The sequence below is a fragment of the Macaca mulatta genome, chromosome 19 (genome assembly GCF_049350105.2).
Source record: "Macaca mulatta isolate MMU2019108-1 chromosome 19, T2T-MMU8v2.0, whole genome shotgun sequence".
Classification (NCBI taxonomy): Eukaryota; Metazoa; Chordata; class Mammalia; order Primates; family Cercopithecidae; genus Macaca; species Macaca mulatta.
The window spans coordinates 15,984,821-16,002,763 of NC_133424.1; the positions used below are offsets into that span (position 1 = coordinate 15,984,821).

General features: G+C 47.1%; 1 protein-coding gene and 1 long non-coding RNA gene across 8 annotated transcripts in view; one reads left to right on the top strand and one right to left on the bottom strand.

Moving 5' to 3' along the window:
• AKAP8L (A-kinase anchoring protein 8 like) overlaps positions 1-15,041 on the bottom strand; it is a 34,855-nt gene extending 19,814 nt beyond the window's left edge. For 3 of the 7 annotated variants that reach the window (XM_077976739.1, XM_015123171.3, XM_077976738.1), the window contains exons 1-2: positions 14,925-15,002; positions 6,404-6,478 (exon numbers count right to left, since the gene is read on the bottom strand). In XM_077976739.1, the coding sequence (XP_077832865.1) occupies positions 6,404-6,478; positions 14,925-14,937 (88 nt within the window). In that variant the 5' untranslated portion in view covers positions 14,938-15,002. 7 annotated transcript variants of the gene reach the window in all.
• LOC144336814 (uncharacterized) lies at positions 4,791-15,026 on the top strand. The gene is made up of 3 exons (XR_013409133.1): positions 4,791-6,110; positions 6,847-6,981; positions 12,111-15,026. It is a non-coding gene; the product is annotated as an uncharacterized LOC144336814 (long non-coding RNA).
• Positions 15,042-17,943: the final 2,902 nt, after the last annotated feature.

The following is a 17,943-nucleotide window of genomic DNA, read 5'->3' on the forward strand; positions in this document are numbered from 1 at the left end:
GGCTGCACCTCCTCTAACCGAGACGCCTTGAGCTTGCGAGCACTGTGCAAATGATCCAGGCCACTTGCTGCCCTGGTGCCTGGCTGCCTGTGGCTCTGAGCATCTGTTATTTAAGGATCCTCCTGTTCCCAATACTCTCAACTAAGGAACTTGGCTCCTACACTCCTTCCCTTAAGAGCCAGAATTAGAAGGTGACCTCCACACCCCAGGCTAAACGCTAATCAGTTTATAGCAGAAAACCCAACCCCAGTCTCCCAAGAGACTGCCTTAAAAGGGAGGGCCAACAAGCCCTTGAATTGTTGACTGTGCTGTGCTGGAACACATCAGTGAGAGAAGCCCAAGAAGCAACCCCTTACTTGAGAAAAGCTGTGGAGAGAACCATCTGGATTATCAACTTAATATGCTCTGGATTCAATCACAATACATGATAAAACCTCATTCCTTCAGGAACATAAAGCCACTGAGAAGTGACAAAGTGTAAAGTCCCCTGGGAACTCAAACACACAGTTCCTCCCCAAAGGAGGGCACAGAGCAGGTGACCCCTTTCCCTTGGTCTCTGGTGAGACCCAACAGTTGTTTCCCATTCCATGTCATCTCTGCCCCACAGACAGAGGACACGCTCAATCCAGGGCAGGGGACCGAAGCTCAGTGAGACAGATAGCAGGGCAGTTAAGTGGCAGAAGCCAGACCACAGCAGGAAGAGTATAAGTCAACTGAAAAGATGAGCCAGACAGAATAGGCAGGCTGTTGTCCTGCACTCGGGTTCCTCCACAACCTGGTGCACAAAAAGAATAGGAGAAATCAGAGAGAAGCTGAGGAACTGCTGATGACCACTATGTTTAACAAGAGAGCTCACAAAACACAAACTCTTGGGCTGGAGAAACCAAAACAGAGGCTTCTCATCCATTTGTTTATGCACACCCTGAGCACAGGGAACAGATGCTTGCAGTCCCAGGCACCGCTCAGGTATGGAGATCTGCTTATCGGTAAGTGAGACGCTAACAGCCAGAGCGCAGCAAGGGTAAGTCAGGAGTGGTGGCTGAGGAAATAGTGGCTAAGGAGCCATTCTAACAGGCAAGAGAGGCTGGCGGAGCCACATAAAGAACAATGCACATGGCTGGGTGTGGTGGCTCATGCCTGTAATCCCAGCACTTTGGGAGGTCGAGGTGGGCGGATCACCTGAGGTCAGGAGTTTGAAACCAGACTGACCAACATGGTGAAACCCTGACTCTACCAAAAATACAAAAATTAGCCAGGTGAGGTGGCACACACCTTTAGTCCCAGCTACTCAGGAGGCTGAGGCATACGAATTGCTTGAACCCAGGCAGCAGAGATTGCAGTGAGGTGAGATCGCACCACTGCACTCCAGCCTGGGTAACACAGTGAAACTCCATTTAAAAAAAAAATAGAACAACACACAGGTAGCCCAGGCAGCTACTGTATACCTGGCCAAGTGACTGTTTGTCTGTTTGTACCAGGGACAGTGGGCATTAGCTATTCTAAAGAAAATAGGAGTTGGGCGTGGTGGCTCACACCTGTAATCCCAGCACTTTGGGAGGCCAAGGCGGGTGGATCACGAGGTCAGGAGTTCGAGACCAGCCTGGCCAAAATGGTGACACCCCATCTCTACTAAAAATACAAAAATTAGCCAGGTATGGTGGTGTGCGCCTATGGTCTCAGCTGCTTGGGAGGCTGAGGCAGGAGAATCACTTGAACCTGGGAGGTGGAGGTTGCAGTGAGCCGAGATCACACCATTGCACTCCAGGCTGGGCGACTGACTGAGCAAGACTCTCTCTCAAAAAAAAAAAAAAAAAAAAAGAAAAAAGAAAAAGGAAAAGAAAAAGAAAATAGGATACGGAGGCAAAAGCAGATCCATCAGGGCTCTGCTTGTGAGGCTACAATGTGGTCACTGCAAGCTTCACCTGCTGAGGATCTGCCAGAACAGAGTGAGGAGGCACAAGGAAAGGAAGCAGGCATCAACTCCGTGAACACCACTTTACGTTTTAAGGACAGGCAGGGCCTCCCACGATGGGTAACTCTCAGGAGTCCCTCCAGGTAAACACTCACTATATGCCACTTGCTATGCCTGGAGCAACCCAGACTCCTTAATGGACATCCCAGCTGGGTGCCTTCAGGAGGAAGCCTTCATCTAGACTGGCGTTTAGGGACTCCCCAAGACCTGCCCTTTCTGAAAGAATACCCCAACTCATTTCCATCCCCAGAAGGAATGAGATCATGGTTGACAAAGGAAATGTTAAAGGTATAAATATATATATATATCTATATCTTTAAAGATATATATAATATATATATATATATATATAAAATATATGTACATATATATTTTTGAGACACAGTCTTGCTCTGTCCCCTAGGCTGAAGTGTAATGGTGTGATCACAGCTTACTGCAGCCTCGACTTCCCGGGTTCAAGTGACCCTTCTGCCTCAGCCTCCGGAGTGGCTGGGACTACAGGCATGTGCCACCATGCCTGGCTAATTTCTTATATATTTTGTAGAGATAGGGTTGTACTATGTTGCCCAGGCTGGTCTCAAACTCCTGGGGGCTCAAGCGATCCTCCCATCTCAGCCTCTCAGAGTGCTGGGATTATAGGCACGAGCCACTGCACCTGGCCAAGAACACAATTTTTAAAAGAAAAAAGGACATGGTCACAGTATGTAATATTTATGGACCAAAAATAGAAAACAATTTAACACTCAACTTAAAGGTAATAGTTAATCAGATTATAGACTACCTACTCAGTGACATATCATGTAAGCATAAAAAAAGAATTTACTGTGCCTTATGTGGCACAAGGAAATGCTTCCAACATAAAATAAAGCAGGACCAGTCAGGTGCAGTGGCTCACACCTGTAATCCTACCATTTTGGGAAGTGGGGCAGACAGATCGCTTGAGCCCAGGAGTTTGAGACCAGCCTGGGCAACACAGCAAAACACTATCTCTACAAAAAATACCAAAATTAGCTGGGCGTGGTAGGGCATGCCTGTAGTCCCAATTATGCGGGAGGCTGAGGTGGGAGGGCCACCTGTATCCAGGAGGTGGAAGTTGCAGTGAGCTGAAATTGTTCCACTGCACTCCAGCCTAGGTGACAGAGTGAGACCATATCTTAAAAAAATAAAATAAAATAAAGCAGGATCCACAATTCTATCCACATATAAAGTATTAAACTACATAAAATTAGTAAGCTGACAAAAATTAAATATTAATATGGTAGGATCTTGGCTGTTTTTCAAAATGTTATTTAAATGTTATATTGTTCTTGCAATTCAAGCCAGAAGGAAAAATAAATCCATCTCTATTCTTTCACAATTTCGTATGTAAAAAAAATCTCAAAAAGATCTACAAAAGAGCTACTAGAATAAGTGAGCTTAGCAAGGTTTATTACAAGGTCAATCTATAAGTCAAATTTCAAATATTACAAGGTAAACCTACAAATCAAATAGCAATCAAATTTCTACATATCAGCAATGAATTGAAAGTTTTTAAAAGTATCATTCACTATAGTACTAAAAACATGAAAAACTTAAGTGTAAATCTAACAAAATATGTGTAGGATCTGTGTTGAAAACTACAAAACACTAATAAATCAAAGACCTACATCAGTGAAGTGACATACTGCGTTCATGAATCAGAAGACTTGATATTGTTAAGATGTCAATTTTCTCAAACTAATCTCAAACTAACCTATAGATTCTACAGATTTGATAGATCTATAGACCCAAGGCTCTCTCGCTCAAAATCTCAGCACGAATTTTTAAAAAACTTGATAGACTGATTCTAAAATTTATATGCAAAAGCAAAGAAACTAACAATTCTGGAAAAAAGAACAAACCTGGAGGACTAATATTTCAAGATTGCTACTATCCAGTAATCAAGACTGCATTGCTGGGCCAGGCGCGGTGGCTAAGGCCTGTAATTCCAACACTTTGAGAGGCCGAGGCAGGTGGATCACATGAGGTCAGGAGTTTGAGACCAGCCTAGCCAACATGGTGAAACCAGTCTCTACTAAAAATACAAAAAGACTGTGCTGCTGAATGAAGTTTAGATGTATAGACCAATGGAACAGAATGAGAGTCCAAGAGTCCAGAAATAGAGCCACAGTAGATGGCCAACTGATTTTCAGTAAAGGTACAAAGGCATTTCAATAGAGAAAAAATAGTCCTGGCGCGGTGGCTCACACCTGTAATCCTAGCACTTTGGGAGGCTGAGGCAGGCGGATCACCTGAGATCGGGAGTTCAAGACCAGCCTGGTCAACATGGTGAAATCCTGTCTCTACTAATAATACAAAAATTAGCCGGGCATAGTGGTACATGCCTGTAATTCCAGCTATTTGGGAGGCCAAGGCACGAGAATCGCTTGAATCTGGGAGGTGGGGGTTGTGGTGAGCCGAGATCGCGCCATTGCACTCCAGCCTGGGCAACAAGAGCGAAACTCTGTCTTAAAAAAGAAAGAAAGAAAGAAAGAGGGCGGGAGCAGTGGCTCACGCCTGTAATCCCAGCACTTTGGGAGGCCAAGGTGGGCAGATCACGAGGTCAGGAGATTGAGACTATCCTGGCTAACACGGTGAAACCCCGTCTCTACTAAAAATACAAAAAAATTAGCCTGGCGTGGTGATGGGCGCCTGTAGTCCCAGCTGCTCAGGAGGCTGAGGAGGGAGAATGGTGTGAACTCGGGAGGTGGAGCTTGCAGTGAGCTGAGATCGCGCCACTGCACTCCAGCCTGGGGGACAGAGTGAGAAAAAAAAAAAAAAGAAAGAAAGAAAAAATAGCTTTTTTTTTTTTCTTTTTAAACAAATGGTGCTGGAACAATTGTATATCTACATGCAATACAAGAAGAAACCTTAGCCGATACTGCACACCTTGTGGAAAAATTAACTCAATATGGATCACAGACTAAATGTAAAACCTTAAACTAAAACACCTAAAAGAAAATTCAAAAGAAAAATCTTATAGATTTATTAGATAAAAAAGCAAAATCATCATCTATTAAAGAAAAGATTGAATTCGGCTTCAAAATTAACAACTTGTATTCTTTCAAAGATACTGACAAGAGAATAGACAAGCCACAGTCTGGGAGAAAACATTTGTAAACGGCACATCCGAGAAATGGCTTGTACTCAGAGTACGTAACCCAGAGGGGAAAGAATTCAAAAGGATGTGCAATTAGGGACTATATTTGATGAAAGGAAGAGGCAGGGAGGGCAGGACAGGGAAGCCAAGCAAACCAAGTTTCTCCTCATTTATGAAACACCCGATACCTTCTCACCCAATTTCAAAATATTTTAAGTCTTCCCTTTTTCTGGGACTAGCTGCTGCTACTTGGGAAGCTTACTTAAGTCCCTTTATGCAGTGATCCCTGAGGGCATGTTAGCTGTGTAGGATCAGTCTTTCCCCAGATCTTGGTAGTAAAAGAAATTACCCATCTCAGTAACTAAGACATTATCCTTGTTAATTCCAAAGAGGGCTCCTTCTCAACAGACACCCCTAGAGTCACAGACAACCAAAGACCAGCTTTATCAGCAGTTCCGGGCTGCCACAGCACACAGACAAAACAGACAAAACAGCATCTGTGAATCCTACTGGTGGCTACTTCTGAATTAGCTAATTAAGTGTTTCTGTCCACACTGGAAAACTCAATCAGAGATCTTCACTCAACTCCGTGTGTGTGGAGCCCGCTGGCTTGAGGTGGCCTGGCTGAGTCTCCGAAAGCTGCTAGATTCACATACTCAGCCTCTCTCCCACAGCAAGGACACGCACTACGCTGGGACTAAGTTAACAGCTTGCTCTCTCCTGGACCAATCCTTTGGACTTTTTTTTTTTTTTTTTTTTTGATATGGAGTCTTGCTCTGTTGCCAGGCTGGAGTGCAATGGCGTGATCTCGGCTCACTGTAACCTCTGCCTCCAGGGTTCAAGCGATTCCCCTGCCTCAGCCTCCTGAGTAGCTGGGACTATAGGTGGGTGCCACCATGACCAGCTAATGTTTTGTATTTAGAAGAGATGGCGTTTCACCATGTTGGCCAGGATGGTCTCTATCTCCTGACGTCAGGTGATCCACCCGCCTCGGCCTCCCAAAGTGCTGGGATTACAGGCGTGAGCCACTGTGCCCTCCTTTGGACTTTAATTGGTCACTCTGAGTCCCAGTCCCTCTCTCATGGGGATTTGAAGCCAGGCCTTTTATCAAAGAGCCTAACTTGCTCAGGAACACAGCTACTTTTCCCATAACTGTCTGAAAGGGAAGCACTAGCTATTCAAATGGCCACACCATTTCACACAAGTTTAGGTTTAAAAAAGCATGACAGGATGACAGCAAAGCCAAAGGCAACTAAGAAGACAAGGAACTGCTCTGCAAAACACTTTGGTTCCCACCAGAGGCCCACACTTACCATAATCACAGGTGGGCTGAGCACTGGTATCCGAGTATGTCGACTGCAAAGTGGTTTCAGATCCCTGGACAAAGCCTAAACATAAAGACAGTGCGGTTAATTTCCCCAAGCAAGTCACAGGGAAATGACCTGAGACTACCTAACCTTTGGTATGGGATTGCCAGCAGGCCCTTCTCTCAATGAAAAGCCATCAAAACCTCTAGATTCCACAGTTTAATTAGACTGTCAGAAAATATTAACCAATGGAAAGGCAGGTTACGTTTAACTTGCTATACCAGGAGGACTAGATTAAAAAATTAAAAAATTATTTATTTACTTTTTAAAAACAGGGTCTCACTCTGTCTGGGCTGGAATGCAGTGGCATGATCACGGCTCAGTGCAACCTCGCCTTCCAGGCTCAAACGATCCTCCTGCCTCAGCCTCCCAAGTAGCTGAGACTATAGGTTCATGCCATCATGTCCAGCTAATTTTTATATTTTTTGTAGAGATGGGGTTTCATCATGTTGCCCAGGCTGGTCTTTAATTCCTAGACTCAAGCAATCCACCCTCCTGAACCTCCCAAAGTGTTGGGATTACAGGCATGAGCCACAGAGCCTGGCCCCAAATAAAAATTTTTAAACATTTAGGTCAGTAGCCTATTCTGATAAATGAACACCCAAGTTATCATTCTGTTAAATGAGGAAACTATTCAAATTCCTGAAAAGTGAGCCACTTGGAATTCAAATAAGGATGGAGGTTAGCTTCCAAACCATGTTAAAGCAAAGAATACCCCCTCTCCCCGTCCTAAATCTGAAACACAAACTGCTTTATATTTTGGTTTTCCATTAAAAAGCGTGTATAACAATTATTTCTGGGCCGGGTGGCTATTTGTAATTTTCAGGTCATGAGTTGGCTCTGATGGGAAAGGCAAATATTGCCTCTTTTGGGCAGTACTTTGGGAGGCCAACGCGGGCAGATCACGAGGTCAGGAGATCGAGACCATCCTGGCTAACATGGTGAAACCCCATCAGGTGAATCCCCACCAGGTTGGGATTACAGGCAAATATGCTTGTCATCCCAACACTTTGGGAGGCCAAGGTGACTAGCCTGGGCAACAGGGCGAAACCTTGTCTCTACAAAAAAAAAAAAAAAAAAAAAGTCGGCTGTGGCAGCATATGCTTGTAGTCCTAGCTACTTGGGAGGCTGAGGTGGGAGTGTCACTTGAGCCCACAAGATCAAGGCTGCAGTGAGCTATGATTGCGCCACTGCATTCCAGCCTGGGTGACAGAGCAAGACCCTGTCTCAACAAAAAACAAAAAACAATTATTTCTTTTTTCTTTTTTTTGAGACGGAGTCTTGCTCTGTCGTCCAGACTGGAGTGCAGCGGCCGGATCTCAGCTCACTGCAAGCTCCGCCTCCCGGGTTTATGCCATTCTCCTGCCTCAGCCTCCCGAGTAGCTGGGACTACAGGTGCCCGCCACCTCGCCCGGCTAGTTTTTTGTATTTTTTAGTAGACACGGCGTTTCACTGTGTTAGCCAAGATGGTCTCGATCTCCTGACCTCGTGATCCGCCCGTCTCGGCCTCCCAAAGTGCTGGGATTACAGGCTTGAGCCACCGCGCCCGGCCAAAACAATTATTTCTTAAATGTAATTATTTGGGGTTGGCATGTTCATATGGAAATAAGTATTATTATGTACACATAAAATTTCCTATCTTCTCAACTCTCAAACTGTTTCTCAACATAAAATGAATTAGGGCTGAGTACTGGCTCATGCCTGTACTCAGTACTTTGGGAGGCCAACGGGGGTCGATTGGTTGAGGCCAGGAGTTCAAGACCAGCCTGGCCAACATGGTGAAACCCCATCTCTACCAAAAATACAAAAATTAGGCCGGGTATGGTGGCTCATAATCCCAGCACTGTAATTTCAGCACTGAGTGGCTGAGGCAGGTGGATCATGAGGTCAGGAGTTCTGGCCAATATGGTGAAGCCCTATTTTCTCTACTAAAAATATAAAAATTAGCTGGGTGTGGTGGTGTGTGCCTGTAGTCCCAGCTGCACAGGAGGCTGAGGCAGAAGAATCGCTTGAACCCAAGAGGTAGAGGTTGCAGTGAGCCAAGATCATGCCACTGCATTCCAGCCTGGGCAACAGAGCAAGACTCTGTCTCAAAACAAACAAACAAACAAACAAAATCCCAAAATTAGTTGGGCCCGGTGGCGCCTGCCTGTAATTCCAGGTTCTTGGGAGGGTGAGGGAGAAGAACTGCTTAAACCCAGGAGGCGGAGGTTGCAGTGAGTGGAGATCGTGCCACTGCACTCAAGCCTGGGTAACAGATCAAGACTCCATCTCAAAATAAATAAATAAATGAAATAAAATAAAATGAGTTAGTGTCAAGTAAAGAAAACTTCTACCTCTATCAGAAACCACTGCTCCTACAGACTATTATTAATCCTAATCCTGCCACTTGCTTTAAAACTACATTTAAAAAAAAAACCTCTGCAGTTAGAAATACATATATATATATATATTTATTTTGAGACGGAGTCTTGCACTAGGCTGGAGTGCAGTGGCACAATCTCGGCTCGTTGCAACCTCCGCCTCCCGTATTCAAGCGATTCTCCTGCCTCCGCCTTCTGAGTAGCTGGGACTACAGGCGCGTGCCACCGTGTCCGGCTACTTTTTTTTCTATTTTTCGTAGAGATGGGGTTTCACCATGTTAGCCAGGACGGTCTCAATCTCCTAAATTTGTGATCCACCCACCTCGGCCTCCCACAGTGCTGGGATTACAGGCGTGAGCCACCGCGCCCAGCCAGAAATACATATTTTTGAATAATTTTCTCTCAGCACTGAAATTTTGACAGATACCATAAGAGGCAGGATTTGCCTTTCCCATCAGAGCCAACTCATGACCTGAAAATTAAAGCCTTTGCCTCTAACAGCTTGTTTATATAAAAAACCTACAGAAATGCCTTCTCTTCTGTGGGTAGGCGTTCTCTTATTCGTTGACAGTCTATTTTATCTCTTAAGACCACAGCAGCAGCAGCCAACACTGAACAAGGGCTTTCCCTGCAGGATGCCAAGAACATTTATCTGCAATGATCTCATTTCATCCTCACCACAGATAAGGAGGACAGGTGGGCAAGATCCCTTACTCTGCAATTCCCCCAGGTACAAAACAGTCTGAAGACCAAGTGTTTTCTACCAGTGTGGTGCCAAAACTCATGTTGCAGCTGTTTTCACCTGTGAGAACATTTATAATCTTTCTTTGTCCTACTTAGTGCAGAATTAATGTATTTAAATACAGGGTGCTTCCCCAGACCCCACATGACTTCTCTTAAGCTAGAATTCCAAAATACATCTAGCTCCAAGGGTTCCAAAGAAGGAGCTGTGAACCCAGCTTCATCTTCACTTTCCAGAGTAGGGACTGGGCCCTGAGGAAGGATAAAACCCGAGGACACACAGATCCAGTCTTCTACCTTCCCTAAGTAAAGAGGGTAGGAATCCATTGAAATGGATTCCTTCCAGGGATCTGGACCTTCCTGAGATGCCTAAAATCCAGGCATTGTTGGTTAATAGCTATCTATAAGAAATACTGACAGCAGCTTCGAAGAGTTCACCCAGGGGAAAGCCTTATAATGTAAGAAGGACCCAGCCCCTGTGGTCTCCACTGTTTGCTCGACTAGCTTCTGGAAACTTGTTCTTTCAGCAATTGGGTCAGCAGTAAGATGGCCTCAGATTTCAGGTAATGTGGTCTGTGAGTACTGCAACGGCAAATGGCAGCCTACCACACCCTCACAAGAACACAGTCAGCAAGCTGCTGAGCAAAACATCTGTGTCTGTTCAGGGGAGAGGGGCCCTGGTTCTTCCCTAGGAAGGAAAGATGATCCATCAAACCCTCCAAATCAACGGCAATCTCTGCTCTAACTCTGTCCCCTGCACCACATGGACATTCTGCTCCACAATACTGTCTGCAAAGATCGCAGGGCAGGCCCTTCTAGAGCCAGTTTTGGCTCCTATTATGAATAAATTCTTTTTTTTTTTTTTTGAGACGGAGTCTCCCTCTGTCTCCCAGGCTGGAGTGCAGTGGCGCGATCTCGGCTCACTGCAAGCTCCGCCTCCCGGGTTCAAGCGATTCTCCTGCCTCAGCCTCCCGAGTAGCTGGGACTACAGGCGCCCTTGCCCGGCTAGTTTTTCGTATTTTTTTAGTAGAGACGGGGTTTCACCGTGTTCACCAGGATGGTCTCGATCTCCTGACCTCGTGATCCACCCGTCTCGGCCTCCCAAAGTGCTGGGATTACAGGCGTGAGCCACCGCGCCCGGACTTTTTTTTTTTTTTTTTTGAGATGGAGTTTGGCTCTTATCGCCCAGGCTGGAGTGCAGTGGTGCGATCTCAGCGCACCGCAACCTCCGCCTCCTGGGTTCAAGCGATTCTCCTGCCTCAGCCTCCCGAGTAGTGGGGACTACAGGCATGCGCCACCACGTCCAGCTGATTTTGTATTTTAGTAGAGATAGGGTTTCTCCATGTTGGTCAGGCTGGTCTCAAACTCCCAACCTCAGGGGATCCGCCCGCCTGGGTCTCCCAAAGTGCTGGGGTTACAGGCGTAAGTCACTGTGCCCAACCTAAATTCTTAGCTGGTTTATAAAGTGTTCTCTTGGTACAATTTACCAGCCTGATTAGCTCTGGATGAAAAAATAAAATATGCCCTATATGGCCCTATAAAGCTAAGTGTCAGATCATGGATTTCTTTCTATTTTCATTAGAGACAGGAGGTCTCACTGTCATCCAGGCTGGAGTGCAGTGGCACAATCACTGCTCACTATGTCCTCAGACTCTGGGGCTCAAGCGATCCTCCTACTTCAGTCTCTTGTGTAGGTGGGACTATAGTCACACACCACCAGGCCCAGCTAATTTTTGTTTTCTTTTTTCTTTTTGAGAGACAGGGTCTCACTATGTTACCCATGCTGATCTTGAATTCCTGGGCTTAAGCAATCCTCTCACTCTGAGACCATGGATTTCTAGTTCTGCAGCAACACTCCTTGCTTTTAACCAATCTCTCTTGTTAACTTTTTTTGCTCAAAGATACAAAAGCAGGCCAAATACTGGGGCTCATGTCTGTAACACCAGTACTCTGGGAGGCTGAGTTGGGAGGATCGCTTGAGCCCAGGAGTTCAAGACCTGCCTGGCAACATAGTGAGACCTCATCTCAGAAATAAAAAATTAGCCGGGCATGGTGGCATGCACATGCAGTCACAGCTACTTGGGAGGCTGAGGTGAGGTGGGAGGATCACCTGAGCACAGGAGGGCAAGGCTGCAGTGAGCTATGATGGCACCACTGCATTTCAGCCTGGGCAACATAGTGAGACCCTGTCTCAACAAAACAAAAGTTTCTCAGTGTTATACTTTTCCTTCTTTTTCCTTTTTAAAAAAGAGTATATATTTTCTTGAGACAGGATATTGCTCTGTTGCCCAGGCTGGAGTGCAGTGGCATGGTCATAGCTCAGCAATGTTGAACTCCCGGGCTCCAGCAAACCTCCCAGAGTCTCGCTGTCATCCAGGCTGGAGCGCAGTGGCGCAATCATGGCTCACTGCAGCCTCGATCTCGCATAGTTAACTTTTTATTTTTAATTTTTATAGAGAAAGGGTCTTGCTGTGTTGCCCAGGCTCTTCTCAAACTCCCGGCCTCAAGCAATCTTCCTGCCTTGGCCTCCCAAAGTGTTGAGATTACAGGTGTGAGCCACCATGCCTGATCTAAAAAAAAGAGTCTTATTTGAAGGAGTAACAGAGAGTGCCAAAAATTAAAGGATAACTGGAATTAGGTTAGGTTGCCTCCAACCTTTATTATCTGAGCCAAGAGTAGGGTGACAACCATCCTCCAAGATAGTCTCCAATCATTCTTGCCTCTTAATGTTATGTAGATCCCTCCCAACTAATAGAGGTAGCCGGTGCAACCAATAAGATCTATGAAAATGACTGAGTGTGACTTCTGGGATTTCTGCCTTGCTCTTTCTGGGATCATTCAGTCTGGGGAAAACCAGCCACCATGTTGTGAGGACTCTCTAGCAGCCAGCCATAGGGAGAGATCCATGGGGCCAAGAATTAACGGCCAGCATCAGCCCACCAGGCATGGGAGTTTAAGTCACCTTGGAGGTCGGACCTCCAGCCTCAGTCAGGCTTTCAGATGACTCTAGTCCAGATAGAGATCCTAAATGTAACCTCATGATATTCCAAGCTAGAACCACCCAGCGAAATCACCTGTCCATTCCAAACATAAGGAAACTGTGTGAGACAATAAATGTTTCTGTGATAAGTGCGGTAGCATGTCAGACCTTTGTTTGAGGGCCTGATTCTGGATATTTCTGTCCTGTTTTCCACTGCTCTCCTCTTCCCCTCTCAGTGCTAGAGATGCGGCTTCCTTTCCCACGTATAAATAAAGTAACTGGGTTCAAAAGCAGGGCGAGTTAATAAAAAGATTTACTAGTCACCTTTTATGTTTAATAATGGTTAACATTTGCTTCGAGGCCTCTAGGACTTACTCTTAAAGCTAGTAGTTGTCTGAAATGTGACTTAAAATGCCTTTGACTTTAGTGCCCTACTTCTTAAAAGGGGAAGACTCACATTATAAATTACTGTGGTTTTCAGTTTATCAAGATAAAGGAAAAACAAATCATTACTTTATTAGCTTGGCTATCTCAGTGCCCACCCAAACCCAGAACTACAGCCTACAAGATCTACAGCTGGAATTCAGGTTGGGTCATTAGTGACCTTGTAACTCAGTTTCCTCATCTATTAAAGAAAAAGAGCTCCATTACTCAGCTACCCCACAGCACCCAACCATTCATCTTCTGGTTTCTTCAGCAGTCCTGTTTTTAAAAACCATGAAACTGTCTTCCAGTTCTTGGTAAGACTTGGTGAGAATTATATTCCAATCCCAGAGAGGTGAGTAACAACCCTATAGTCTGTCCTCCTGAACTAGGAAAGTTACAGAAAGGCTCTGGCAGAGCTGCCCAACCTGGACACTACTGATGTTTGAGGCCAGATACTTCTTTGCAGTAGGTGTCATTGTGTATACCGTAGCAGGGCAGCATCCCAAGCCTCCATCCACTAGATACCAGAAGCACTCCCTCTCCCATATGTGACAACCAAAAATGTCTCCAGACATTGCCAGATGTCCTCTGGGGGCAGAATCACCCTTGGCTGAGAAGCCATTGGGCTGGGGGATGGTTGCTAGAAAAAACTGGGGTTCTTGGAAAGCTCCTGACCTGGGAGCCAGGGTAGAGGGGACTGGCACTACCTTCTTGCCTATGCAAACATAAAGTGGTCTACAAAGGAGCTCCAGAGATTCATGTTCCATTCTCAGTTCTCAACATTCCAAGTAGAATGCAGGTTACCTGGCAACCACACACGCTCAAGCCTGTAATACCCTCACCAAATGGGGAGGCCTAGTCTAAGTCTCCTGGCTGAGAATCCTCATCAGTCACTGCCAAGGGAAACCCAGGAGGCCTTGGCAATTCACCCAGTGATGATTTACAGTCGCCCAAGCATATTGCGGGGGGCGGAGAGGGGCTCTCGGATCTTATCACCCACTCTCCCTTTCAAATCTCATTGGCCTCCCACTGGCCTCTTTGGCTGATCTTCTAACAAGCCAGGCAGTTCCTGCCCGTAAGCCTTTTACAGCAAAAGCTCCCTGGGCCAGATATCTTTATTCTCTCACTCCATTTAGGTCTCTGCTCAAATGTCACCACTTTACAGAGGGCTCCAACCACTCCATGTAGTGGAGCGACCCCCGCACGGTACTGACCACCCTAAAATATATCCTACACTCGCTTATTTGCCTATTAAGATCAGTCCTCGCCTCTAAGCTGCTTGATGAAGTCTTGTCTGTATTCCCGGTGCCCAATCTGCACCAGACACGGTTCATTTGACAGACGTAGAGAGAATTAACGTGGAACCTTGTCATTCCTTGCAGTTCAGCCCCCTAGGGGCCCAAGACTCCCCGCTCAGCCCAAACCTTTCCAATATTTACTTATCCCCCTAGGGCCTGGCGCCTCTCCCAGTTCTGAAATAGACAAAAGGGGGTGGTGGGTGGGATCGGGATGGAGGTGTAGAGCTGCGGCGTTTTTGCAGAGAAACTGCGCGGGGGAGGACGCGACAATGGCGACGGCAGCCGAGCCTGCTGACTGCTCGTAAGGACCAAGGCCTGAGAAAGGGAAACCTAAGGCGTTGAGGTCCACGAACGCAGGCCAGGGACTGAGGTGGTGGGGGCGGAGACCTCGCGCGCTGAGGCCCGGGCCCACGGACACAGGCGACAGAAGCCAAGACCTCAGGCGGCTGGGAGCCGGGACGCCGGCTGCAGGCACAGAGAGCTGAGGCAACGAGGCGTGAGAGAAGCGACCCTGAGGCGACGGGCCAGCGGCGCCATTTTGTGACCGCAGGGAGGGCAGTGAACGGGCCCCAGAGGAGGTGCGGGCAAGCCTGGTGCGGCATCCGCACCTCCCTGTCCCATCCCCCACGCAGAGCCCGACCCCACCCTGCCAGGCCCACCTGTGTAGCTCATGATGGCGGGTAACACAACATCCGAGGACGCCGGCGGCTGCTGCTCTGCACATCCGACGCTGCAATAGCGGCTGCTAACCACAGGGTCTCCTCGACACACACCCGAGCCCCGCCTCCCGACCGCATTGGCCCATACCGGCCTTGGCTTCACGCCTATTGGATGATACCGCTGTCTATCTCTATGCCTCCTCCTATCAGTGGCTGGAAGCGGCTGGCAATCTCGTGAGAGCCCCGCCTTGTCCCCGCCTTCTGTTAGTCTAAGGCCTCAGTGATTGGCCTAGAGAAGCCGGCAGAGAGGCGGAGTCCTATAGCATTCGAGGGGGCGGAGCTGTGCACTACGGAAAGGCCCAAGGCCCAAGCGCGGTCGGGCTGGAGGAGCGCCAGTGCCCTGGAGACCCGCCAGAGGGAGCCGGGTCTACGGCTCAGGGCACGGCTGGGATGCCAGCTCCGCCGAGGTGCTGGATAAACCTAGCTACGTGTCTCAACTTCTCTGGCCTTCGGCTCCAAAATAAGCATAGCAAAGCCATGTTGGAATGAGAAAATTAAAACTCGGCACCAAACAAGATGCTGGACACACGTTTCAACATTACATGACAAAACGTGTGTAAAGGAATCATTCCGGGGCCAGTGCACTGAATAAACGTGATTAATCGTCACAAAACGGTAACAAATATATTTATAGGGCATATGCTTATATGTGTAATAATTCCGTTTGTATCGTGTGCCATTCAAATGCTCCTTCAAACCTGCAAGAAGCTTTTAATCCCCACTTAAAACTGAAGCCTGGAACTCATGATTTGCTCAAGGTCCTTGACAGTTACGTGTTAAAATGGGAACTTTGCTTCTAAAACCATCTTGATTCACTCTGGACTCCAGAGATCCTGCAATAGTGCAGCCGGGCACCAGTCATGTCCTCAGTCTGTTTCCTGGGCATACGGAAACCCCTGCCAGGGACAATTCATAATTGCTAGAGATGACAGAGCTACCCCAAAAAAGTACTTAACATGTGTTTGTGAAAACTCATCAAGCTGCGCAGTTACGACTTCTACACTTCGTATGTTTTAATACTTTTTTTAAGGTATGCTGCTGCTTTTTGATATTTCTTTCTTTAGGTGTAATAGTGGCATTTAAAACATTCAGAGAAACATACTGAAATACTAAGACGTTAACTGATCTTATGGCCAGGATGTGCTTCACACAATTCAGACAGGTAGAGAGCGAAGGAGGAAGCAAGGAGCTATAAGATAAACCTCTTACAGCTGAAGACATTGGTCATGGGTTGGTAAGTGATGGGTAGATGAGGGTCCATTTTACTGTTTGCTGTACTTTTGTATAGTTGGAATTCTCCATGATAAACTGTTTTAATAAAACTCCCCCACCCAGATGAGGCTTCTGCAGAACTTGCTGTCATATGGAACAAAGCCACTTATGATGTGTTAAGTGAGCAACTCCACACATGAAGCAGAGATCTGACAGATAAGCACTCTGGCTTTGGGGTTCATCTCCCTGTCAGCCTCCGGGATGCCTGCCTGTCTTTCAAACCAAGGCAGGGCCCTGCAGGTTCGTTCCTTCATGGCACTTGCCACAGCCATCATTGTACCCTGATTTGATTTCGTTTACATCCAACACCCTCACAGAGAGCACAGCTCAAAGGCTGAGACTTTGCTGCCTGAGGTGCATTAAAATGGCTTGAGCAGAGAAGAGCAATGCTCAGAAAGTTTTAGGAAAACATCCCCCTGCAAGAACTGGAGGCGACTCTTCCAGGGACACACGTGACCCTCACTTCACTGCATGATTGGTGGGGAGGAACTTGCCATGTGACTTTATAAGCTCTTGTATCATTTGTTTTTTGTTACATCTAGCCTATACCACTTTTATATTTCAAAAACTGACTTATGGGCCAGGCATAGTGGCTCATGCCTATAATCCCAGCATTTTGGGAGGATGATTGCTTGAGCTCAGGAGTTCAAGACCAGCCCGGGCAACATGGTGAAACCCCCGTCTCTACAAAAATTACAGAAATAAGCCAGGAGTGGTGGTGCACACCTGTGATCCCGGCTACCTGGATGGCTGAGGCAGGAGAATCACTTGAACCCAGGAGGCAGCAAGGTCCTACCACTGCATTCCAGCTTGGGCAACAGAATGAGACCATCTCAAAAAATAAAAAAATAAAAACTGACTTATGAAAAGTTGAAAGAGGAAGAAACACCTTTGAGTCAGCTCACAAGATGCTCTTCCTGCTTCCTAAGTCTTGGATACATCCACCCACCCACAGCACAGGATGGACAGAAGTGGTTGCAGCCTTCTGCTACCAGGCAAGATGTGCGTCCTGACCCCACAGGAGCAGATGTGCGGGCCAAGACCACCCTTGTGGGCGTGTTATTGCAGCCTGTTAACCCCTCCTTCCCAGGAAGGGGTATGATGGGAGGGCCCAGAAAGCAGGGCTGGGAGTAGAGGTGGCCCCTTCTGTCCACACGCCATGAGGTCATTCCCACTTTCCAGCACTTGGCCGTTTAGTGAAAAGGATGAGCTGAAAAACCACATGCAATAAACAAGAAGGAGCAGCCAACAAAATCTCTTAAAATCTCAGAAATGTTCAATAAACATTTGCAGAGCAAGAAAATAAATAACATCGCAAAGGAGCCAGCGGCTCCTCTTTTCCCATGTTCCTTGGGTTAGGGGTGCATGTGTCTAACTAGAAGTCACGTGTATTAAAAGCAGGTGAGTTCTAGCTCTCTACACCCCCACTGCCCCCACCAAATGCTCCCAGTGGGTCCCTGACACCTTCGCTGGTAGCTCCTACCCTTGATAAGCTCCCCTAGCCTTCAACTGCTTCTTGATCCTGGCTCCCTTCCCAGACGGGCTGCCCAGAACCCTGGTTCGTCTGCTCACTGGAGCCGCTTTGCCAGCCAGCCAGAGCCCCCCCACCAACCATGGCATAAAGCGCCAACAGCTGGGAACTTGGGCTCATCCCCAGCTGCGTCTGGTTTGCTTGGCGGCCAACGGG